Raw genomic sequence first — 26,240 nt, 5'->3', positions numbered from 1 at the left:
TTACTGGCAAAGAATGTTAACTACAGCTTGTCTTTTTAGGGAAAAATGTTGGACTGCCTTCATCCTGCCTATATTTGTAGACTGCTGTGGCAGAATATATGAGTTGCCTCCCTATTTTTTGATCCTTTTTTTCTTTTAACAAGAACTGTTCTTTTTTTTTTTTTTTTTTTTTTTAAGGAAACCCTGGTGGCATAGTGGTTAAGAGCTATGGCTGCTAATCAAATGGTCATCAGTTCGAATCCACCAGGTGCTTCTTGGATACCCTATGGGCAGTTCTACCCTGTCCTATAGTGTTGCTATGAGCCAGAATCGACTCATCTACAGTGGGTTTGGTTTGGTTTTTTTATAGCTGAGGCACATTGCCACTCTGCTAAAAATAAATGTTTCCCGGTTTCCCTTGCAGCCAAGTATAACCAAATAACTAAGTTCTGGTGAAAGAGACATGAGGAGATGTGATATATACAAATTGTAGGGCATGACTTTAAAGGGAAAGTGGGTAGCTGCTCCTTCCTCTTCTCTGTTTTTTATTGGCTGGAATGCAAACCTAATGGCAGGAGCTGCAGCAGCCATCCTGGACCACAGAGCAACAAGATAAAGGAACCTGGGTCCCCATCACACCATGAACCTGCCATCCTAGGCCCATTGATTAAATGTGAGAGAAAGAAACTTTGTTTATCTTTTTAAATTCACTGCTACTTTCAGTCTTCAGGAGAGAGGCACGACTTTATCACAGGTAATACCAAAAAAAAAAAAAAAAAAAATCCAGGGTGATGAGAAATATTAGAGTGTAAGCATCTAAACTTTTAGCCTATTTCCTAAATTTTGGTCATCATTCCCACAAAACTTTCATGGATTTTCCATGTCTGCCAATGGCCAAGTATTAAGCCTTCATGATTTTGTGATATCTGCAAATTATCTGGACCAGGGGTTGGCAAATTATAAGCTTGCAGACCAAATTTGGCCCTCTGCCTATTTTTCTAAAAAAAGTATTATTGGAGCAGAGCCACACCCATTTGTTTACAGATTGTTCGAGGCTGTTCTTGAGCTACAGTGGCAGAGCTGAGTAATTGTAACAGAGACTGTATGGCCACCAAGCTGAAAACATTTATTATCTGGCCCTTTACAGAAGCTTGCTAACCTCTGATCTGGACTATTAATTACACAAAAATTTTTAATTAACTGTCTTTTTTACTTAAATAAGGTTATTTTCACAACAGAAAGGGGTGAAGGGGGAAGCTGGTATCACTCACTGAGCAGACACTGTGGAGGGTTCTATCTGCTATCACTCTCCCTTACTTTCTTATCAATGTCTCCCCATTGGTGTTTGTTCCTGTTATCTGCCATCCAAACCTGTTGCCGTTGAGTCGATTCCAACTCAGAGCTACCCTATAGGACAGAGTAGAACTGCCCCATAGAGTTTCTAAGGTGCACCTGGTGAATTCCAGCTGCCGATCTTTTGGTTAGCAGCCATAGCTCTTAACCACTATGCCACCAGGGTTTCCAGCTGCCCCCAGTCAGTCCCAACTCATGGTGACCTCACACACAACAGAACGAAACGCTGCCCAGGCGTGCGCCATCCCCATGATCAGTTGCAGATGGAGCCATTGTGATTCGTGGGGTTTTGTTGGCTGATTTTTTCAGAATTAGATTGCCAGGCCTTTCTTCCTAGTCCTTCTTAGTCTGAAAGCTTCACTGAAACCTGCTCAGCATCACAGCAACATACAAACATACAAACCACCACTGACAGATAGGCGCACTGGCTGGGAGTCAAACCCGTAACTCCTGCATGGAAGGTGAGAATTTTGAACCACCAATAGCCCAGTGATGTTTATTGCACCTCTAAAATACTCTTCTTCCAGGCTCCCTGCAGACAGGGGTGGCCTATGACCCAGTTCTAGACAATGAGATGTAAGCAGGGGCTGCTAGACCCTCAGAACCTTGGGCCCTTCTCATTTTTCCTGCCTGAAACATGAACCCAAAGTCAAGAGGCACTGCATGCAGTGCTCTACCCACAGGGCTGGAGACACAGGGACAGCAGGGCACGAAGGGCCCGAGGCCTCTGGGGAGGTCTGTGAACAGCTGCACAAGTCCAGGCCTTCCACCTCCGACCTTTTGTTGTATGAAAAATGAAGCACTTGTTTATTAAAAGTTCCTGGTGAGCCTATTTAATTTTTCAACATCCTACCCATCTATTAATAAATCATATTTAACTAATAGCTGTGTGTTCTATTGGTGAATAAAGGTAGATGTATAAAGATGAATGAGTAGCATCCCGATATATGGTATGCCAATGACAACTTTTTAACCAAGAGATTCTATACTAGTATATTCCAGTACTATGCCGATTTCACATGTCTGTACCAGGCTAATGATGAATTCAAGTATCTTAACAATCCTTCTATTCCTTCTATGTTGTTGTTGTTGTTAAGATACCATTGAGTTGGTTCCGACTCATAGCGACCCTATAGGACAGAGTAGAACTGCCCCATAGAGTTTTCAAAGAGTGGCCGGTGGATTTGAATCGCTAATCTTTTGGTTAGCAGCTGAGCTCCTAACCATTATGCCATCTGGATTCCATTCATCCTATGAGAGAACACTATTCTAAACTCATTCTTGCTCTAATGAGAATACTGAATGAATATTGGTTTTGTGGTGATTTTCAAACTCATAGAACAGGAGTCCACTGAGGCAGGCAGAGTAAAAAGAAATGGAAAGTAAATATGCCCTAATTCAACTTCAAATCAGTAACTGAGCTCATTTTCATCTCAAACAAAAGGTTTCAAAGCTCATGTCGTCAACCTCAATTGGTAAAAAAGATATTTTTAAACCAACTCAAATATCTGATATAATCTAAGTATGATGGTTCTATTGACAGATGTCCCTAAATTGTAATAAACTTTGTGTTTACTACTTCAAAAAAAAAAAAAAAACGTTCCTGGTGAGACTTACTGGTCTGACAGGGGGAGGGACCCCCCCCGAGACTATGGTCCCCAGCCACCCTGCTAACTCAGAACTGAAGCCACTTCTTAAGTCCACCTTTCATCAAAAGATTAGACGGGCCAATAGAACAAACAATAACACATCTGAGGAACGTGCTTCTTTGTTCAATCAAGTATAGAAGACCAAATGGGCAACACCTGCCCAAAAGCAAAGATGAGAAGGCAGAAAGGGACAGGAAACCTGGATGAATGGATGCAGGGAATCCGGGGTGGAAAGGGAAAGGGGGGGAGTGTTGACACACCGTGGAGATTACAACCAATGTCACAAAACAACTCAGGAATAAATTTTTGAAAGAGAAACTAATTTTCACTGTAAATATTCACCTAAAACATAATAATAATAATAAAAATTCCTGGTGAATGGGTCCCATATTGCCCCATGTGCCCTAAGTAGAAGGTGTGGTCAATCGATTCCACAACCTCTACAATGCAACTTTGCAGGGTCCCCCATCAGGAGGTGGGGTCTCTGTCCTCATCCCTTGAGTCTGGGCTGGTCCTGTAGCTCACTTTGACCAATAGGACACATCAGAAGTGATGCTATGCCAGTTCCAAGCTCAGGTCTCCGGAAGGCTTGCTCCCTCTCTTGGAAATATGCCCAGTCTTCATGGAAGTTTGGGAGGCACCCTTTATTCACCCGCGTTACTCCTGACAAGAGTCCTGGAGGTGCAAAGGTTAAGCGCTTGGCTGCTAACTTAAAGGTTGATAGTTTGAACCCACCCAGTGGCTCTGTGGGAGAAAGACCTGGCAATCTGCTCCCATAATGATTACAGACTAGAAAACCCTATCGGGAGCCCTGGTGGCACAACAATTAAGTGCTCAGCTGCTAACAGAAAGGTTGGCAGTTCAAACTTACCCAGTGGCTCCACGGGAAGAAGACCTGGTCATTAGATCCCATAAAGACTACAGCCTTGGAAAGTCGATGGGGCAGTTCTACTCTGTCACATGGGGTAGCTGGGAGTTGGAATCGACTGGACGGCACCCAACAGCAACAACAGCCTTCCTGGCAGCCAACCAACTTCCATCATGTGAGTGAGGCCATCTCAAACCAGCCAGTTCCCAGCCACCCTGACAGCACTGCCCCCCACGGACCCAGGGACCAGGAGCAAGCCCAGGGAGATCAGCCACCCTACTGACCTAAAGACTCACAAGCAAAAAGAAATACTTATCGTTTTGAGCCAGCGAGTTTCGGGGTCTTCTGTTACACAGCGGGGGCTAACTCACATCACAGGTAAGCACAGGTTTAGGGGCAGGAGGGGTTTCGTGGTAGAACTCTGGACTTCCAGGCAGGAGGCCTGGGTTCTGTTCCCAGCCAATCACCTCATGGGCTCCCATCACCTGTCTGTCAGTGGAGGCTTGTGTGTTGCTATCATGCTGAACAGACTGAGGGACTAGGAAGAAAGGCTTGGTGATCTACTTCCAAAAAAATCAATCAATGAAAACCCTATGGATCACAACAGTCTGATCCCATTGTGCATGGGGTGACTGTGGATCTGGGGCTGACTCAACAGTAAGTAACAACTACAACAAACATGTTTGACAGAAGTTGGCTACTTCTCTGTAATAAATATATATATGTGTGTGTGTATATATACACACACACTCTGGTGGTGCAATGGTTGAAGCACTCAGCTGCACACCAGAAGGTCGGTGACTGGAACCCATCAGCCACTCTGTAGGAGAAAGATGTGATAGTCAGCTTCCATAAAGATTTACAGCCTCAGAAACCCTATACAGCAATTCTATTCTGTCCTATAGGGTTGCTATGAGTCAGAATCGACTCCACAGCAGTGGATTTGGTTTCTGGTTTGGTTTGTAAAGAATATATGTGTATATATCCCTATGCATGTATACAAGGAGCCCTGGTGGCACAAAGGGTTAAGTGTTCAGCTGCTAATAAAATGTTGGCAGTTCAAATCTACCCAGCGACTCCATGGGAGAAAGACTTGGCAATCTGCTCCCATAAAGATTACCACCTTGAAAACGCTATGGAGTTCTACTCTGTCACATGGTGTCTTAGGCTGGGTTCTCTAGAGAAGAGAAACCAGTAAAGAGTATAAATATATATATAGATTTATATCAAGGAATTGGCTCATGGAGGTTGTAGAGGCTGGAACGTTCCAAGTCTGTGGATCAGGATAGAGGCTTCTCCTGATTCACCTAGCTGCAGGGGCTGTTGAATCCAAGATCAGCAGGTCAGAGAGCAGAGCTCTTGCTCACAGGCTGTGAAGATCAACAAATCCCAAGATCAGCAGGCAAGCCTGCAAGCAAGCTTCTAGCTCAAGTCCCAAGAATCGGAGGTCAGACAAACAGGAGCCAGCTGCAAGATTCAGAAGAAGCAAAAGCCCCCTCGAATCTTGCCAGAACGTCCACTTATATTTGGGTGCAGGCCACAGACCCAAGGAAACTCCCTTTCAACTGATTGGCTACACACAGCAGATTCCGTCATGAGTGTGATCACATATCAAATCTCAAGAGGAATGTGATCATGACATTATATGACTGCCAATACACTGAGAATCATGGGCCAGCCAAGTTGACATACAATCATAACCATCACACCTGGGGTCGGTATGAGTCGGAATCAACTCGACGGCAAAAAACAACAACATATATTTATGATGATTCACATGTACATATTTTTTTTATGATGAAACTCCTTTCAAAGTATTTGTTTACAAACCACAGTAGTGAGTACCCTATACTTTGGGAAGCACAGCACTGAATAACCTGGGCTCTGGAGCCAGACTGCCCAGGTATATAGTCCTTGATTGTTGTGTAATCCCAGTCAATCACTTCACCTTTCTATGCCTACTTTCTCACCTTCAATGTGGGTGTCCAAATAGCACTTGTCTCTGTTAGAAAGTTCAAAGACATAGCAAAAGGCTCAGGATAGTGACACCCCATTGATGTTAAAAAAATTTTTTTTTTTTTTTAAGATTATTCCTACTACAATCCTCATTCAATAATACAAGACATTATAAGCAAATTATAATGTGATAGAATGATTAATGTAATGAAGTTTGAGAATAAAGGTATCTATAATAAGGTTAGAAGGAACGTCTATTTTAAGTAATGCGTGGGAAAATACATTTGCCCCTAAAGACCCTCATATGATTGGTTCATCATTTAGATGTTGGGCCGTTTTCTACCTTCGCTCCCATGAAAATAAGGAAAGCATTCCTTCTCCAGGTCCAGCCAAATGTCATATTACATTCAGGGTGTCAGGTTCAAGTCAAGCAGGACCAAAACCAAAAAAAATAAGCCCGTTGCCATCAAGTCGATTTCAACTCATAGTAACCCTGTAGGACAAAATGGAACTGCTCCATGAAGTTTCCTGGGCTGTAATCTTTACAGAAGCAGATCGTCAGTTCTTTCTCCCGAAGAGCTGCTGGGTAGGTTTGAACCACCAACATTTCGTTTAGCAGCTCCATGCTTAACGGTTGCACCACCAGGTTTCTTTCAAAAGGTTATGGGTGGTTAACACAAATTTAGTCATTATCCCTGGACTTATTTTTTTTTTACTGAATGTCGTTGCAAACAAATCTCCTAAAGATTGCCTTAAAAAGCAGTAAAACATGCTTATTTTGTGGGAACTACAAATAAGCACCTAAAGGAGAAATGAAAGCAGTTGCCCTAATGTTGTGTGACTGTGTGTTCATGGCCATGGATAAACGGCCATGATGGTATTATGCTCAGAGTCTGAAAGTACTAATCTTCAAAGAGCTGGGGTGAAAATGAAGATCCTCTGCTCTAGAAAACTCCATCAAATACCTCTAAGACTTAATGGATCACTTCTAGAGATGACCAGGACACGGATATCTGAGGCGCACACTCCAAGTTCAGATAGCACTGCTTCATGAAATGTGAGCGGAAAACAAAATGTCACGAGACTAATATTTCATATCATATGTGATTTAAATACATGTATGCAACTAGATTCATAAATTAAATATTGGAGGTACAAATGTGCCTACCTCACCTATATCTTTATACATTATCTTTCAGGTGGGTCCCAAAACATTTTTTTTTTTTAATTGTGCTTTAGGTGAAGGTTGACAGTGCAAATTAGTGTCTCATTAAACAATTAATACACATATTGTTTTGTGACATTGGTTGCCAACCCTGTGACATGTCAACACTCTCCCCTTCTCAAACTTGGGTTCCCCATTTCCATTTGTACAGCTTCCCTGTCCCCCTCCAGCCTTCTTGTCCTTGCCCCTGGGCTGGTGTGGCCATTTAGTCTCATACACATGGTTGAACTACATGTGTTATTGTTTGTTACATAGGTCTGCCTAATCTTTGGCTGAAGGGTGAACCTCAGGAGTGAGTTAAAAGGATTTCCGGGGGCCATACTCTCAGGGTTTCTCCAGCTTCTGTCAGACCAGTAAGTCTGGTCTTTTTCTGTGAGTTTGAATTTTGTTCTACATTTTTTTCCAGTTCTGTCCTGGACCCTCTATTGTGATCCCTGGCAAAGTAGTCGGTGGTGGCTGGGCACCATCTAGTTGTGCTGGACTCAGTGGTACTTGTCGAGGCTGTCGTACTTGTGGTCTAGTAGTCCTCTAGACTAATCTTCCCCTCGTGTCTTTGGTTTTCTTCATTCTGCCTTGCTCCAGACTGGGTGGGACCAGTAGATGTATCTTAGATGGCCACTCACAAGCTTTTCAGACCCCAGATGCTACTCACCAAAGTAGGATGTAGAACACTTTCTTTAAAAACTAGGTTATGCCAATTGAGCTAGAAGTCCCCTGAGACTATGGTCCCTAGCCCTCAGGGAGTTTGGGTGTGTCTATGAAGCTTCTATGACTTTACTTTGGTCAAGTTGCGCTGCCTTCCCCAGTATGGTGTACTATCTTACCCTTAACCAAAGTTACCGCTCATCTATTGTCTAGTTAGTGTTTTTCCCTCCCCATCCCTCTCTTCCCTCGTAACCATCAAATATTGTTTCTTTCCAAGTGTAAACTTTTTTGTGAGTTTTTATAATAGTGGTCTCATACAGTATTTGTCCTTTCGTGACTGACTTATTTCACTCCGCATCATGCCCTCCAGATTCATTCATGTTGTGAGATGTTTATTGTTGCATAGTATTCCACTATGTGTATGTAACATAATTTATCCATTCATCTGTTGATGGACACGTAGTCATTTCCATCTTTTTGCTATTGTGAATAATGCTACAATGAACATGGGTGTGACATTTGTGTTACAGCTCTTATTTCTCTAGGATATAGTCCTAGGAGTGGGATTTCTGAATCGTATGGTATTTCTATTTCTAGCTTTTTAAGGAAGGACCATATCATTTTCCAAAACAGTTGTACTATTTTGCATTCCCACCAGCAGTGCAGAAGAGTTCCAATCTCCCCACAGCCTCTCCAACATTTGTTATTTTCTATTTTTTTTATTGTGCCAATAATGTCGGGATGAGATGGTATCTCATGGCAGTTTTCATTTTCATTTCTCTAACGGCTAGTGATCTTGAACATTTCCTCCTGTGTCGGTTAGATGCCTGAATATCTTCTTTGGTGAAGTGTCTGTCCATATCCTTTGCCAATTTTTTAATAGGATTACTTGTCTTTTTGTTGTAGAGGCGTTAGATTTTCCTATAGATTTTAGAGATCAGACTTTTGTCAGATATGTCAGAGACAATTTTTTTTTTTTTTCCAGTTTGTAGGTTCTCTTTTCACTCTTTTGGTGAAGTCTTTTGATGAGCATAAGTGTTTAATTTTCAGAAGATCCGAGTTATCTAGCTTACCTTCTGGTGTTTCTTAGTTATGGTTTGTATCCTATTTATGCCATGTATTAGGGCTTCTAGCGTTGACCCACTTTTTCCTTCCATGACCTTTAGTTTTTGGTTTTATATTTAGAATTAGTTGCGTATGATGTGAGGCGGAAATCCTGGTGGCGTAGTGGTTAAGTTCTACAGCTGCTAACCAAAGATTCGGCAGTTTAAATCCACCAGGTATTCCTTGGAAACTCTATGGGGCAGTTCTACTCTGTCCTATAGGGTCACTCTGAGTCTGAATCGACTCGATGGCACTGGGATGATGTGAGGCATGGATCCTGTCTTATTTTTTTACAGAGGGACATCCAGTTTTGCCAGCAACATTTGTCAAAAAGACAGTCTTTTCCCCATTTAATGGACTTTGAGCCTTTGTCGAAGATCAGGTGAAATGTAGGTGGATGGATTTACGTCTGGCTTTTAATTCTGTTCCATTGGTCAATATGTCTGTCATTGTATCGGTACCATGCTGTTTTGACTCCTGTAGCTGTATAGTAGGTTCTGAGGCCAGATAGTGTGAGGCCTCCTACTTTGTTCTTCTTCTTCAATAACGCTTTACTTATCTAGGACCTCTTTCCTTTCCAAAAAAAAAAAAAAAAATACCAAACCCAGTGCCGTCAAGTCGATTCTGACTCATAGCGACCCTATAGAACAGAGTAGAACTGCCCCATAGAGTTTCCAAGGAGTGCCTGGCGGATTTGAACTGCTGACCTTTTGGTTAACAGCCCTAGCACTTAACCACTACGCCACCGCGGTTTCCGCCTCACATCATACACAAACTAATTCTAAATATAAAACCAAAAACTAAAGGTCATGGAAGGAAAAAATGGGGTCAATGCTAGAAGCCCTAATACATGGCATAAATAGGATACAAACCATAACTAAGTTATATATAAAGTTAATGTTTTTCCATCTTGTTAAATAATGCTGTTGGTATTTAGATCAGAATCGCATTGTATTCATAGATAGCTTTGAGTAGAATTGACATTTTCACGATGTTGACTCTACCTATCCATGAGCATGGTATGGTTTTCCATTTATGCAGTTCTTTTTTGGTTTCTTGCAGCAGTGTTTCATAGTTTTCTTTGTATAGGTGTTTACATCCCTGTTTAAATTTATTCCTAAATGTATTTTTTTTTAATGGGCTATTATAAGTGGTATTGCTTTCCTGATTTCCTTTTCATAGTTCTCTTTTTTGGTGTATAGGAATCCAACTGACTTTTATATGTTTATCTTGTATCTTGCTACTCTGCTGAATCTTTCTATTGTTCCAGGAGTTTTCCTGTGGAGTCTTTTGGGTTTGTATGTTTAGTATCATATCATTCACAAATAGGGATAGTTTTACTTCTTCTTTGCCACTTAGGATGCCCTTTATTTCTTTTTCTTGCCTTATTGCTCTAGATAGGACTTCCAGCACAATGTTAAATAGGAGTGGTGATAAAGGGCATCCTTGTCTTGTTCCTCTTCTCAGGGGAAATGTTTTCAGCCTCTCTCTATTGAGAATGATGTTGGCTGTTGGTTTTTGTATAGATGCCCTTTATTATGTTGAGGAATTTCCCTTCTATTCCTATTTTATTAAGAGCTTGTATTAGGAATGGGTGTTGAACTTTATCAAATGCCTCTTCTGCATCAATTGAGATGATCGTGTGATTCTTTTCTTTTATTCATGTGGTGGATTACATTGACTGGTTTTCTAATGTTGAATCATCCTTGCATACCTGGTATGAATCCCCCTTGGTTGTGGTGTTTGTTTGTTTTTTTATATGATGCTGAATTCTATTGGCTAGAATTTTGTTAAGAATTTTTGCATCTATATTCCCGCAATCCTTTTTGATCTTCACATTGAGAAAGTAAGGAACAGCTTTAGATTGAGTCATACATGATTAAAAAACAAACAAACAAACTCATTGCCATTGAGTCGATTCTAACTCATGGCAGCCCCATGTGTTACATAGTGTAACTGCTTCATAGGGTTTTCTTGGCTGTAACCTTTACAGAAAGGAGCCCTGGTAATGCAACAGTTAAGAGCTCAATTGCTAACTTAAAGGCTGGTGGTTCAAATGGTTCTGCAGGAGAAAGGCCTGGTGATCTGCTCCAGTAATGATTATAAAACCCATTGCCATTGAGTCAATTCCAAGTCATAGTGCCCTATGCAGGCAGACTGCCACATCCTTCTCCTGTGGAGCGGCTGGTGGGTTCGAACCACTGACCTAGAAAACCCAGTGGAACAGCTCTACTCTGTCATATGGAGTCACTATGAATCGAAATTGACTTGATGGCACCTAACAACAATATTTATACAGCAGTTTGCCAGGCCTTTCTCCTGCAGAGTTCTCACTGGGTAGGTTTGAACCGCCAACCTTTAAGGTTAGCAGCTGACTGCTAACTTGTACCACCCCGTCATGATGTATAGATATATGCTGTCTTGGGCTCCTGTGTAAGTGATTTATTGGGGGAGTGCTCCAGGGAGAAACAGGAGTGGCAGAAGCAGGAAAAAGTTAGATAAAGATGCAGTTTCTGGAGAAATCTAGCCTTAGCCTTAGCCCACAGAGAACTCAGAAGTGAGAATTACAGCACACAATCTCTCCCCGCCCAGAGGCAAATGGGCTGGGCTATTACATCCCCACATCAACCAGTCAGACTGTGTGTGTGTATGTGTGTGTATGTATGCGTATGCATGTGTGGGGGGGGCGGGTAGAGGACAAGGTGGTGCCAATCAGCCAAGGGCAATCTTTTGGAGAAAGAATAGGTAAGAGTTGTGAGCAGCCAACACCTTTAACAGCTAGGAGATGGGATGGGTGTCCTAACCTGGTGAAGAAGATCTGGGTGGGGCACCAACAATGCTGCTACAACTGTTATCTTGTAGCACATAACATATAGAATGTAAGTTACTGACCCTCAGCTAGTCTTTGGTCTTACCTACTTAGTAATCAAGGGTTAGTGGCTAGACACATCTCTTGTTTTATATGTTCAGCAGCCACCCCCTACCTCAATTCTCCTTCAGGGAACATCCCTTTGGAATAGAGGCTGGGGCTGGCTGACTTGTAACCATCGCCTTCCATCCTCAGAAGTGGGCACGTTCTACCCGCCTGGCCAAGCAGAGGTTCATGGTTAGGGATATGACCCAAACCTCACTAAATAAGAGTCGATCCTGAGGCTTTTATTAGAAATGTTAAGAAAAGGAAGCTCTTTATCTCTATGAGGTCAGATTGACAATGGCAACTGGTAAGGCTGGATAGAAAGCTGAGGGGGGCAGTGAGTTTAAGAAAATGGTGGTGGAACAATTTGGAAAAGCATAGCAAGAATGGTAGTACAACTTGAAGAAGGCAATCAATGTCACTGAATAATATATGTAGAAATTGATGAACTGGTCTATCTTTGGCTATGTATACTTTCACCAAATAAAAAAGAAAAGGAAACTCTCTTTCTACCAATTGTCAAGTGGGTAGAGTGTAAGCCAGGGGCCACTAAGGACCACCCCATGCCCAGGGACGAAGGCAACACAGAGGAAAGCAGACTCACATGTGAGGAGGGACAAGCAAGGCCCTGGTGATATTGCTTGGGTCCCCATGCTCAGCCTGGCCCGGCTCTGGGCTTTTCATTGCGTGAGAAACACATGCTGGGTTGTGCCTTCTTGAATTGGTTTTAGTTCCACGCAGCCAAGAACTGTGGTCCATACCAAAGGGTCTGCCTGGCTCTTATAGAGATTATATGCCCCAGAGGATATACCTGCTGACCCCATCACCCTCTACCCAGATTAAAGGTGGGATTTAAAATTTACCTAATGCCATAGGGTTTGGGTTTTTTTTTAGTTATAGGGTTAGGCATGAGTCAGAATCAACTTGACGGCAACAGGTTTTTTTTTTTTGGTTTTAATGTCATGTAATGACGGGCTTAAAATCCAAACCTTGCTTGTCTACTTCCAGTCCCTGGAAAACTAGCGTGTTTGCGTATGAGACATAAATCATGACTTTGATGAAAGAAGCCAGTCTTTTCTATAAACAGCATTTCCAACTGACATTGATGAAGCTGGCTTCTCACTCTTCTAAGCAAAATAATAGGGGAATCATCATTTTCTTCCTTATCTAACTACCCAGATGACTGCCTGGTGACTCCTCAAATTTACGGAGTGAAATACACCCTCTGTCCTCAGCAGTACTGAAAGCCTCAAGCTGTCGGGGCCCAAGCTAATTCTACCAAGCCAGTTGTGGAATATCCAAGGCGAGATGGGAAAAGACTGAACAGAATAACAAAACAAAACAAACAAGAGTGAGAAGACCCTCCTCCTTCACACAGGGACTTTCAGAGTGAACCCAGTGAAGGGGCTTTCCTTAGTTTTAAAGCATAATGACTTCAAAAGCCCCCCACCCCGCCACTCCCATGGTACAGTTTTATTTATTTTGTTCTCGTTGAGAATATACCCAGCAAAACATAGGCAAATTCAACCGTTTCTACATGTACAATTCAGGGACATTGATTATATTCTTTTAGTCGTGCACCCATTTCTCACCCTCCCCTTCTGAGTTGCTCCTCCTCCCTTAACATAAACTCACTGCCCTCAAGGTTCCTGTCTAATCTTCCAAGTTGCTGTTGCAGTTTGAGCCCATACAGACAGTTCTTAAAAGAGCATAATGCTCAAGGCAGACCTTTTTTACTAGTTAAGCTAAACTATTGTTCAGTTTTAACAGGATATTTTTGGTTGAAGGTTTAAAGATTATCTCAAGGCAATAGTTTCGGGGGTTCATCCAGCCTCCATGCCTCCAGAAAGTCTGGAGTCCATGAGATTTCAAAATTCTGTTCTGCGTTTCCCCTGTTTTGATCGAGACTCTTCTACAGAGCCTTTGATCAAAATGTTCAGTAATGGGAAAAGGTTCCTCACTTTTAATTTTTAGAAACCCTATATACTCAACCCACATTGAATCTGTAACACAATGTTACTTAAATGAATCAAAATTAATTGAAATTAAGCACAACACAATATTTAGAAGGTAAAGCAGATGAAGATTAATAAGTGAAAAGTGAAAAGCCATTCCCCTTCTATCCAGCAGCTTGCAGGATTCTACTCGACTGAGTGAAAAGGGAAAAAAGAAAATCTACAGACCCAGGAAGCACTTTAAAAAGAAAATAATTGCTTTCACATTAAAACACGCAAAACCAATTTCTTTGGAACCGTTAATGTGTGGAATTATAAAAATCAATACCGTATTCTACTTAATCTATTTGAATGAAGATAAACAGCTACCGGTCTTTGGCTGTCTGCCGTCTCCTCCATGGAGTTTTTTGGAACCACTGCAGCATGTAATTTCTGTTGTTGTTTTTCTCTATTAAACTTGGAGGAGCATTAAAGGCTGGGTTTTAGGAGACAATGCAGATGCCATGAAACGTGCTTGATTTGCCCCGTTAGACACACTGTCCTGTGCGGGGTCGGCTCAGAAATAGCTGCTGAGTGAGCGAGTGGCTGAGTGAATGCATAAGGAGCACCAAATTCACCCAAGTAATGGGGTCCTAAGAGTAGGTGGGAAGACACGTCCATGGGGTGGGTGGCAGAGGGCATGTCACCAGGAGGGGCAGGGCACTGGGCAGGAGAGGAGACCCCACACAGCTCTTCTTGTTCCTGGTATAGTAGAATGCTGGGTTCCAGGGACACATGAGAAGCCAGCCTGGAAGACGTGCCCCCAAAACACAGATGAGAAGCCCAGGGGAGCCTGGAAGCCCCAGGGCTGCTAGGTCTCGGGGTGGGTGGAAAGCTGGGGCAAGCAGAGAATACCCTTGTCTGGAGGGAGGAGCAGAGTCTCTGGGGCAGAGGAGAGGAGGCGCCCCATGGCCACCGTGCGACTTCACACTCCGGAAATCTTCCTGGTGCACCTGCACTAAGAGTGGGTCCCCTCCCATGTTCTCCAGGGGGAAGGGAGAAGAAGGGCTTGTTCCCCAAACACCACCCACAGGGCTGGGGTCACAATGATTTCTGCATTTGGGTCCAGTGGCCTGGGTGTGGGGGTGGTAGGTGATGGGGAGAGATGGCGGCTGAAAGGGCTCAAACTAGCTGACTATATTTGGGCCTGGACTGTGTGTGTGTGCGCGTGTGTGTGTGTGTATGTGTGTGTGGTGTCTGTGTCTGAATGTCCTTGAACGTGAATTCATTCCTAGATAAATCAATAAACAGCCAAACGCCTTGCCATCAAGTCGGTTCTGACTCGGGGTACCCCATGTGTTACAGAACAGAGCTGCCCCATGGAGTCTTCTTGGCTGTAATCTTTACAAAAGCAGTTCACCAGGCCTTTCTTCCACAGAGCCACAGAGTGGGCTCGATGTGTCAACTTTTAAACTAGCAGCCAATTACAAACCACTTGCGCCACCCAGGCTCCTGTGAATTCATTATCATCATGCAAAAATCGGGAAGTCTTACCTTAAATGCAGTCCTGTGTTTCTGGCTTCTCCCTAGAGATAAATTTGCCAAGTCGAGCTGACATTCTCACCACACAAGAGCCAAGATGTTTATGGTACAGGGCATTGTCTGAAATTATCTGCATGGATAAATAACTGACATCTCAACAGCTCTACAAATTGAGTACTGTTATTATCAACCCCTTTTGCAGATGGGGAAGCCGCGGCAGAGAGGCGCTAAGTCACACACAGAAGTCCACAAAACCACAGGTGGTAGAACTCAGACTTGAACCAGGGCAGCCTCTGTTTGGGGTGCCACTAACTATTGCACCACACAGCCTCGGCTGGACAGGTTGCTACGGGCTCCCTCCTCATAGGCATACCTACTTGAGAACATTTGCTTTTTAATATTTTTATATGTGCTTCGTAAAAACGCAGCCAGCTCTGCCAGAGAACCCGTGTGTCTCTGGCTGGGAGCAGATGAAAACATCTCCTATACTGCCGACAGCAAGGGCTAGGAGACCTGCTGGACTGGCTTTTTGCAGCAGGATCCTGGCTCTGCTTCATGTCCCTCCAGTCCCTGAGCCCCTCAAAGCCTCCTCAGGCCCCCTGTTGGGCCTTGTTTTCTTTTACCCCCTTCTCCTCATCCTCCTCCTTCATGCTCTTTCCTTCCCTCCTGCTCTCAGCCAGGCTCCTGCTCCCTCCCTTCGGGTGCTGCCTTCTTCTCTTGCACATGCCGAATGTAAACGGTGGACTCATGAGAAACTGGGGGTCGCTGGGGACTGGTAGACAGTGACTACAGTCACTTCCTCCAAGGGGCTCCAGGCTATTCGAAAGAGCCCAGGTCTCAAGCCTTCTTCTCCTTCCCTTTAGCTTCAGCCTGCACCTGCCTTCAGCCTCCTGAACTGCCAGATAAAATAAAATAAAATAAATTCATGCCATGGGTCCCCTCGTACTCAGAACAGGTCCCCCTGAGGTCACCAGGCAAGAGGTCATCCCCAGACACACATCTGGGCACGGTCAGAGTCTAGAAGGGGTAGAACCTAAGCTGGAAACCAGCACCGGGCTGGGGAACGCGGGCTGAAGGGAGCTGGCTGCAGGTCTGTCGCCGACCACCGCTAGGGGGCCCCCTTGAAGCTTGGAAGACGATTTCCCTGCAACAAAAAGCCGTGCTTCGCCTCTTCCGGGGAATAAATTTTCAGGGCTTGTTTTTTAACCCCCACCAGAGGTTAAAATAGTTTCATAAAGAGTTTTGGTAAATTCATGGGTAACTTTGGAGGTTATATGAGGTTTCTGTCAAAAAAAAAAAAAAAGCAAGAAAGAAAACAACAGAGCTTGTTTTTCTGCTCATTTAAGACCCAGAGTCACGCAGCTGGGGAGGGTACTGCGTGGGGGGCTTCGGGCACTAGTGTTCGTTCTAGAAGGGGTCCAGCTAGACATCCGAGTCTCAAGGCCCTCTCATGCTGATCAGACGGTGGGGGCCCCGCGGGAGGTCGATGGGGCACCCGGGGCGCTGCGGCCGGCGAGCCGTCTGCCTCTGAGCCTCCTCGCACCCAGGCAGCCCAGCTGCTGCTTCATCTTTCCAGCCCCTCAGGCCGGCATCCAGGCAAGGGCTGGCTGCGGAGTTTGCATTCGTTTTCCCTAGCAGGCAGTGGGGAAGGAAGCAAAAGTTCAAACCCGAGAGTAGGGGTTAAAAAGAAAAAAGAACTCTAGCGGATTGATGAGCGAGGAGACAAGAGGAGACAGGAAGAAAACATCGCAGTTAAGAGAGGGGGCGTCGCACATTAACTATGACTCAGAGACTCAAACGCACTGCCTTCATTTTTCAATCTGCCTTCAGCTCCGGGGGAAAAAAATAAGGAAATTGCGGAAAATTGAGAAACAAACATCTCCGAGACTGCTTTGCACCCGGGGGTGCATAATGAACGCTTAATAATTCCAAATGCTAGTACTTATATAAAAATGGCTTTTGTCCATTCACGGCATGACAGGTGCCTCACCACAGAAGGGAGAGCTGAAAATGACAGAAAATGACCCCTAATGTCTGTGCCGAGGGTGGCATAAAAAATCGCTTTTTCATGTCTCCGGGAGGGAGGGAAGGAAATAAGCAAGCCAAATATTGAGAGTTCTAGCAAAGTAAAAACCTCAGACTTGAACTTGCATCTCTTTTCCTGGCTGTATGGACTTGAGGGAGACCCGCAATTTAGAGCAGACATGGCCACCGTGTCTGCCTTCCTGACCTCATGGGCTCATATTGAAAATTACAGGAGGACAGGCATTGGGAGGAAACACCCAGAATGCTAAAGCAGAATGCAATCCTTGTTGTTGGAGCCAATTCCCCAGGCTCCCTGACAGCATCCAAAGTCGGGGTAAAGACCAGTGGGCTTACTTAGGAGAAGGCAGCGTCCCTAAGCAGAGCATGGTGTTGCCAGGGAGACCTGGATGGCCTTGAGCTGGAGCATTGTCTTCTCCACCGCCACAGCCAATCCCACTGAAGCCCAGAAGCACATATGCATCCATGTAGCAGCATGAAATGAAGTGCCCCCAAAGATCCCCCCGACAATCAAGGAGATTTCCCCATGAGTGGCATGAAAGTCCACCATTTGTTGCTCAGGTCTTTGGCTTGGAGATGTCCTCTCCGGACTGGGGGCAAACATTTAGTGCACCTTCTGACCCTCTTCTGTCAGCCATGATAACCACCACACCTAGAAAGCACTTCACAGTTTACACAGCTCTTTCACACTTTCCATCTCTGGTAGCTTGAACCTCTCACAATCGTATGGGCAGAGAAACCAGGTGAAGAGACTGGCTTTGTGGGGTTATCAAGGGCAGAGTAAATGGGTCAGGAGCAGTGAATGTTTCTGACCCTTCTGCAATCTGCAATTGTACCTCCATTTTATAAAGAAAGGAAGCAAAGAGAAGAGACGTTCCTTGCCCAAGGAACTCATCAGAGGAGAGGTCAAGGCTCTAAGGAATTCTGAATCCAAGAAGAAAACTCCTGCCCCTGCCCCACCCTTGTCCCCAAGTGAGTCAGAGAGACAGAGAATTTGGCTCTCCAAGGCTAATCCTAGCAGGAGCTGGCCAAGGTGGTTAAGAAGCCTTTTGCAGTATCTGGCATGAGACAGTACCTGTGAAAATAAATACAATGAAAACAAAACTGTGTTCTCAGATTCTAGCTAGATGCTAAGACCAAATCTCTTCACTGAAAACGGAGATTAGTAAAGGTTTGGGCAGGTGTCAAAGGCACATCGGCATCAGACTGGAACTTTCTCCATAATGTAATCAAGGGAACTGAGAAGAGAATGACCTTCTCGTTATGATTCAATGTCATTTAACATCAGTCTGTTGTTGCTGGGTGCCATCGAGTAGATTCCAACTCACAGCAATCACATGTGACAGGGTAGACCCGCCCTATACGGCAGATTTTCTCGGCTATAATCTTTATGGGAGCAAATCACCAGGCCCTCGGAGCTGCTGTGTGGGTTCAAACCACCAACCTTTTAGTTAGCAGCTGAGCAGTTAAACATTGTACCACCAGGGCTCTTTTATGTCAGTCTATGTATCCTCTCCTCTCTGGCCCACCAATGGTGATTCGATTCAGCCTTATCTTGCCACTGACGTTTTAGTTAGAACTCATCCTAAAGATTCACCTGCCTCCAAACCCAAAATGGCCTTGGCCTTGGTGAAGACCAGGTACCACGTGGAGGTGGGAAGGGAAGAGTGTGGCCAGGTGAGTCCTGCTCTGGCCATCACTCTGCGGAGGGTCACTAAGGTCCTCCGTCCCCAGGTTGTCCAAGTGCCAGAGCCCCATCTCTAGGACCCTCCCTTTTCATCCAGCCTTATCCTCTGACTTCATCGGGCTACTGGCCCCAGCACTTCACAGGTAAAAATGCCAGAACAAAACTCAGGCTTCAGCGTTCTGAGCCTTCTCCTGACTCAAAGGTAAGATGGGTTTTCAAAAAGTCCTTCAAAAGCAGGAAAGTCTCCATTTCAGGTTTGGAATTGAAGGTCTGTGGCTCGTTTTATTCTGTAAACATAAACAGACGTTTATCCTTAAAACAGCTATATTTCAGCCTGGTGGTAAATGGCTGCCATCCTGCCCTCCGGCTCCTCACCTGAATCCCTCATTACTGCGGCAGTCACGTTGGCCTTCACCAACACACACCGGGGCGTACATCAGAATTCCGAATGCATCGCTCCGTTTCTACAGGAATCTATTAGTGATTGCCAAGGGAAACACTTAGCATTTTAGATAAATAAGTAGCTAAGTGCCTGGCCCTTAGTGTGTGCAGCTGCTTAGTGTGTGTGGCAAAAATTCTTTATGATCCCAAGAGGGAAGAAGAGACAAAAAAGAGCTAGTCGGGTGTGGGTGTCCAGCACCCTGGGACGCTCCCTCTGCTGGGGGCGGGAGGGGGGGAGTGAAAGCTTGCAGCCCCTCTGGCAGTGCCCTGTTTATGCCACCCACTCGGCCCGTGTCCTGCAGCCGGCCTTGTCAGGAGGCCTCATTTGAACACTTGATCGTATCAGCAAGCTTCCCACATGGTGATGCATTTGTGACGACTTGTTTACCAGCCTGTGCCTCTCCCCTGGCCACCCGACCTGCTCTCTAAGGACAAGGGCCCTGGCATTTTTGCATTTACCCTCTTCTGGCTCCCACACACAGCCCATCACAGAGCAGGCTGTAGACGCAGGAGACTCTCAGCCCCTGTAAGTGCTGGTCCAGCCCACAAAGAGGTCTTGGGTGACCAGCCAGCCTCTTCGCTCCTGCAGCAGCAGGTTCATGCTCTCTTCTATCCTGCACCTGTCAGGGCCCAGCTGCTCAGAATGCATGCCCAGTGGTGTTGACCAGGAGCAAGCAAGGGCTGCCCCATGTTTGCACAGCTATTGAGTGGGCATTGTAGCATTGGTCTGCCTGGCTCCCATGCCCCTTCTTCTGTTTGGAACCACCTCTCCCTCACTCTAGTCACTGTAGGACAGGTGGTTCCCCAAAAGAAAATCATCCCCAACCCACCCCTTCCAGGGGCTGACCCAGGACCCGCCCATTGACATACCCCAATAGTAGCTTCAAGGACAGGTACATGACCCACATCAATGAGACTGCACGTGAGGACTTGGGTTATGAAAACTCGTCCAGCCAACATGACCTTGGAAAGACTGGGCAAGTAGCAGAGGTACCAGTGACAGTAACCCCTAAGAAAGAGGGGCCAAAACAGAACAAGCAGAATGGAAATAGTAAGAACATTCACACATTGTGAAGAATGTAAACACCGTCACTAGAACACAATAAAAGACTTCAAAAAAAAAAAAAAAGGGGGGAGAAAGAAAGAGGAGCCAAGAGAGGGAGAGAAACTGAATCCCGAGGACACCATCGGAACCTGCGGATCCAGCCGAGTTCGAAGCCACTGTCTGTCACAGGAGATACTGAATCTCCTTTTTGCTGGAGCCGAATTGAATTGAGTTACTCTTCCTCACAACCAAAAGACGCCTTCCTGATACAGGCATGCAGGGTTTAAATCCCCACCTCCAGTGGCAACATTTCAAAACAAGATAACCAGGGTGTTGTTTGGGAATCATCGAAGCTGGCTAAATGAAACCCTGCTTTCCTACTGGCAAGCACATCTCCATAAGCCTTCGACTTTGGTCTCCAGAGTCTGAGCTGTGACCCCCAAAGCCCCCACTAAGCCAAAGGCTGAGACTTGTGTTTATAATGAGGAATGAAGCCTCTGCTAAACCTCTGACTAAAGCTGCCCCCATCACCCTTCGCTCCCTGCTGGGCTGAGGTGCTGTGAATAATACTCAGGACCCAGCAGCCTGCAAATCAATTCATCTCTTTTGCAAATTGCTAACCAAGTCTAATTAATTGGCGAGGTGAAGAGGAAGTCTTGCATGGCTTCATATCGTCTTCAGGGTGCCTCTTGGAGCTGAGACACTGTGCCTCCATGAAGGAACAATTTTATTAATATTTGAGATAACATCGAACTGTACCCAGTGCACTTAAAGTCTGGCTGAGAGAAAGTCACTTCTCTGTGATCTACAAAAATAGTCTCATGGTCCCTCCATGTGTCCTTTTTTTCCATGGGATAACTCCAGCCCCACACATGGTCAGAATGGGCAGCTGGCCCTGTTGTAGGAGGCAAGGTGGGGTGGACAAACCGCCCTGTTCGCAGGCATGGAAGGTAGCATTTTCCACCCATCTTAGGGGCTAAAAAAAAAGTTTGCTATATCAAGGAAAGGAGGGGTACTCTAATATGCTACCGGTAGGAGTGTAAGTTGGGGAGCAATTTGGAAGTATCTATGAAAATTCCTAATGTGACACACAAAAACCCAATGATTCCTCTTCTTGGTACCCTCCCTAGAAGAACCTTTGTGTTTGGGCCGAGGGGATATGAAAGTGGGCTCAAGGCACACCTTGAAATAGTGAAGATTAGAGATGACCAAATTATCCACTAGTAGGAAAATAGCTACATAGAGTGTTCCCACCCAAAGGGATTCTGTCCCCAGCACAAGAATGAGATAGATCTGTACATATTAATAGGGTGGTTGTTGTTATTATGTGCGGTCGAGTTGGTTCTGACTTATAGCGACCCCATGGGACAGAGTAGAATTGCCCCATAGGGTTCCCAAGAAGAGGCTGGTGGATTCGAACTGCTGACCTTTTGGTTAGTGGTCGAGCTCATAACCATTACCCACTAGGGCTCCAATAGGGTGGGACTGTACGAAACATTGTTGGGTGAAAAAAACAAGTTTCCCAATGAAACATGCAGGGTGGTGCCCTTATGTTACATGCACATGCACACACACCCATGTACTCATACACACACACGTGTGCATGTTCTCAACTTGACTCCAACTCACAGCAACCCTATGGGACAGAGCAGAACTGCCCCACAGTTTCCAAGGCTGCAGTCCTTATGGAAGCAGGCTGTCACACCTTTCTCCCGTGGAGCTTCTGGTGGATTTGAACAGATGAACTTTTGGTTAGCAGTTGAGCACTTAACCACTGCACCACCAGGGCTCCTTATGCTTTCTACACATACATAAATATCTATAAATGCAGGGATAAAGATTCACTGCAAACTCCAAGCTGCAGCTTTATCTGAGGAGGGTATGGGAATGATGATGTTATGAGTTGAATTGTATCTCTTAGAAAGGTATGTTCAAGTTCTAACCCCGGGTTTGGAGATGTTGTTTGGAAATACGGTCTTTGAAGATGTTATCAGTTATGTTAACATGAGATCATATTGGAGTTGGGGGTTCCTGATCAAATAGTGTCCCATAAAAGAGAAGAGATACAGAGGGAAGATGCCATGTAATGGCAGAGCTATGCTTCAGCTGCAAGCCAGGGAATGTCTTGGGCCACCAGAAGTAAAGAAAGCTGAAAGAAGATCCTCCCCGAGAGTCTTTAGAGAAAATGTGGTTGTGCAGACAACCTGCACTCAGACTGCTGGCCTCCAGACCTGTGATGTCTGCTCTTATAAGCCACCCAGTTTGTGATGTTTTCTCACAGTGGTCCTAGGAGATTCATCTGGGGCAATGTCCAGAATGAACATATCCTTATCTCCTAGGTTTCCATTTGTTAAAAGAAGCATCATGCATGCACATGTAGTTAAAAGTGAATTATTAGCTTTTCTATTCCTCTTGGTTCAGCGTAGGAGGCATAGTTGCATAGTGGTTAAGCCCTCGGCTGCTAACCAAAAGGTAGGCAGTTCAAACCCACCAGTTGCTTGGAGGGAGAAATATATGGCGGTCTGCTTCCATAAAGATGTGTTTGTCATGCAGGGATGGTTCAACATTAGAAATACAATTAATGTAATCCATCCTGTAAATAAAACAAAAGACAAGAATCACATGATTTTATCAATTGATGCTGAAAAGGCATTTGACAAAGATCAACACCCATTCATGAAAAAAACTCTTACCAAAATAGGAATAGAAGGAAAATTCCCCAACATAATAAAGGGCATTTATACAAAGCCAATAGCCAACATCATCCGAAATGGAGAGAGCCTGAACTCATTCCCCTTGAGATCAGGAATCAGACAAGGATGCCCTTTATCACCCTCTTATTCAACATTGTGCTGGAGGTCCTAGCCAGGGCAATTAGGCAGGATAAGGAAATAAAGGGCATCCAGATTGGCAAGGAAGAAATAAAAGTATCTCTATTTGCAGATGACATGATCTTATACACAGAAAACCCTAAGGAATCCTCCAGAAAACTACTGAAACTAATAGAAGAGTTTAGCAGAGTATCAGGATACAAGATTAACATACAAAAATCAGTTGGATTCCTCTACATCAACAAAAAGAACATCAAAGAGGAAACCACCAAATCAATACTATTTACAGTAGCCCCCAAGAAGATAAAATACTTAGGAGTAAATCTTACCAGAGATGTAAAAGACTTAAACAAAGAAAACTACAAAACACTTCTGCAAGAAACCAAAAGAGACCTATATAAGTGGAAAAACATACCTTGCTCAGAGATAAAAACACTTATTATAAAAATGCCTATTCTACCAAAAGCGATCTATAGATTTAATGCAATTTCGATCCAAATTCCAATGACATTTTTTAATGAGATGGAGAAACAAATCACCAACTTCATATGGAAGGGCAAGAGGCCCCAGATAAGTAAAGCATTACTGAAAAAGAAGAAGAAAGTGGGAGGCCTCACTCTACCTGATTTTAGAACATATTATACAGCCACAGTAGTCAAAATAGCCTGGTACTGGTACAACAGTTACATAGACCAATGGAACGGAATTGAGAATCCAGACATAAATCCATTCACATATGAGCAGTTGATATTTGACAAAGGCCCCAAAGCAGTTAAATGGGGAAAAGACATTTTTAACAAATGGTGCTGGCATAACTGGATATCCATCTACAAAAAAATGAAACAAAACCCATACCTCACACCATGCACAAAAAAATGAGCTCAAAATGGATCAAAGACCTAAATATAAAATCTAAAATGATAAAGATCATGGAAGAAAAAATAGGGACAACATTAGGAGCCCTAATACATGGTATAAACAGTATACAAAACATAACTAACAATGCAGAAGGAAAACTTCAGATAACCGGGAGCTCCTAAAAATCAAACACTTATGCTCATCCAAAGACTTCACCAAAAGAGTAAAAAGATTATCTACAGACTGGGAAAAAGTTTTTAGCTATGACATTTCTGATCAACGCCTGATCTCTAAAATCTACATGATACTGCAAAAACTCAACTACAAAAAGACATATAACCAATTAAAAAATGGGCAAAAGATATGAACAGATACTTCACTAAAGAAGACATTCAGGTAGCTAACAAATACATGAGGAAATGTTCAAGATCATTAGCCATTAGAGAAATGCAGATCAAAACTACAAAGAGATTCCATCTCACTCCAACAAGGCTGGCATAAATCCAAAAAACACAAAATAATAAATGTGGGAGAGGTTGTGGAGAGATTGGAACACTTCTACACTGCTGGTGGGAATGTCAAATGGTACAACCACTTTGGAAATCGATTTGGCGCTTCTTTAAAAAGTTAGAAATAGAACTACCGTACAATCCAGCAATCTCACTCTTGGGAATATATCCTAGAGAAATAAAAGCCTTTACACGAACAGATACATGCACACCCATGTTCATTGCAGCACTGTTTACAATAGCAAAAAGATGGAAGCAACCAAGATGCCCATCAACAGATGAATGGATAAATAAATTATGGTATAATCACACAATGGAATACTACACATTGATAAAGAACAGTGATGAATCGGTGAAACATTTCATAGCATGGAGGAATCTGGAAGGCATTATGCTGAGTGAAATTAGTCAGTTGCAAAAGGACAAACATTGTATAAGGCCACTATTATAACAACTCAAGAAGTAGTTTAAACAGAGGAGAAAATATTCTTTGATGGTTATGAGAGCGGGAAGAGAGGGAGGGTGGGAGAGGGGTATTCACTAATTAGATAGTAGATAAGCACTACTTTAGGTGAAGGGAAAGACAACACACAATACAGGCGAGGTCAGCACAACTGGACTAAACCAAAAGCAAAGAAGTTTCCTGAATAAACTGAAAGCTTCGAAGGCCAGCATAGCAGGGGCAGGGGTTTGGGGACCATGGTTTCAGGGGATGTCTAAATCAATTGGCATAATAAAATCTATTAAGAAAACATTCTGAATCCCACTTTGGAGAGTGGCGTCTGGGGTATTAAACTCTAGCAAGTGGCCATCTAAGATGCATCAATTGGTCTCAACCCACCTGGACCAAAGGAGAATGAAGAACACCAAGGACACAAGGTAATTACGAACCCAAGAGACGGAAAGGGCCACATAAGCCAGAGACTACATCAGCCTGGAACCAGAAGAACTAGATGGTGCCCGGCTACAACTGATGACTGCCCTGACAGAGAACCCCTGAGGGAGCAGGAGAGCAGTGGGATGCAGACCTCAAATTCTTGTAAAAAGCCCAGACTTAATGGTCTGACTGAGACTAGAAGGACCCCAGTGGTCATGGCCTCTAGATCTTCTGTTGGCCCAGGACAGGAACCATTCCCCAGACTAACTCTTCAGACAGGGATTGGACTGGACAATGGGATGGAGAGGGATGCTCATGAGGAGTGAACTTCTTGGATCAGGTGGACACTTGAGACTATTGTTAGCATCTCCTGCCTGGAGGGGAGATGAGAGGGTAGAGGGGGTTAGAAGCTGGTGAAATGGACATGAAAAGAGAGAGTGGAGGAAGGGAGCGGGCTGTCTCATTAGGGGGAGAGTAATTGGGAGTATGTAGCAAAGTGTATATAAGTTTTTGTGTGAGAGACTGACTATTATAACAACTCAAGAAGTACTTTAAACAGAGAAAAAATATTCTTTGATGGCTATGAGAGCAGGGAGAGAGGGAGGCTGGGAGAGGGGTATTCACTAATTAGATAGATAATTTTTTAAAAAAGAAAAAGATTTGTTTGTTCTCAGGTGCAGTCAAGTCGATTCTGACTCATAGCAACCCTAGGTACAACAGAACGGAACATTGCCCAGTCCTGTGCCATCTTCACAGTTGTTGCCATTTTTGAGCCCATTG

The 26,240-nt window shown here is 44.2% G+C and overlaps 1 protein-coding gene across 12 annotated transcripts in view; it reads right to left on the bottom strand.

Annotated features, from left to right (window-relative positions):
* Nucleotides 1-26,240, bottom strand: part of ZNF831 (zinc finger protein 831) — a 163,102-nt gene that overhangs the window by 83,874 nt on the left and 52,988 nt on the right. For 4 of the 12 annotated variants that reach the window (XM_064276294.1, XM_064276293.1, XM_064276292.1 and 1 more), the window contains one exon: nucleotides 22,877-22,978. The exons of 5 other annotated variants lie outside the window; for them this stretch is intronic. In XM_064276294.1, coding sequence (XP_064132364.1) covers nucleotides 22,877-22,978 — 102 coding nt within the window. Of the gene's footprint in view, nucleotides 1-148; nucleotides 15,214-16,497; nucleotides 16,801-22,876; nucleotides 22,979-26,240 lie in introns of those variants that run through there. 3 more of the 12 variants (XM_064276298.1, XM_023538786.2, XM_023538785.2) reach the window with 3 other exon arrangements.

Source organism: Loxodonta africana, chromosome 24 (genome assembly GCF_030014295.1).
Source record: "Loxodonta africana isolate mLoxAfr1 chromosome 24, mLoxAfr1.hap2, whole genome shotgun sequence".
Classification (NCBI taxonomy): domain Eukaryota; kingdom Metazoa; phylum Chordata; class Mammalia; order Proboscidea; family Elephantidae; genus Loxodonta; species Loxodonta africana.
Note: the sequence above shows the minus strand (reverse complement) of the source record. Positions and strands in the feature narration are given on the sequence as shown.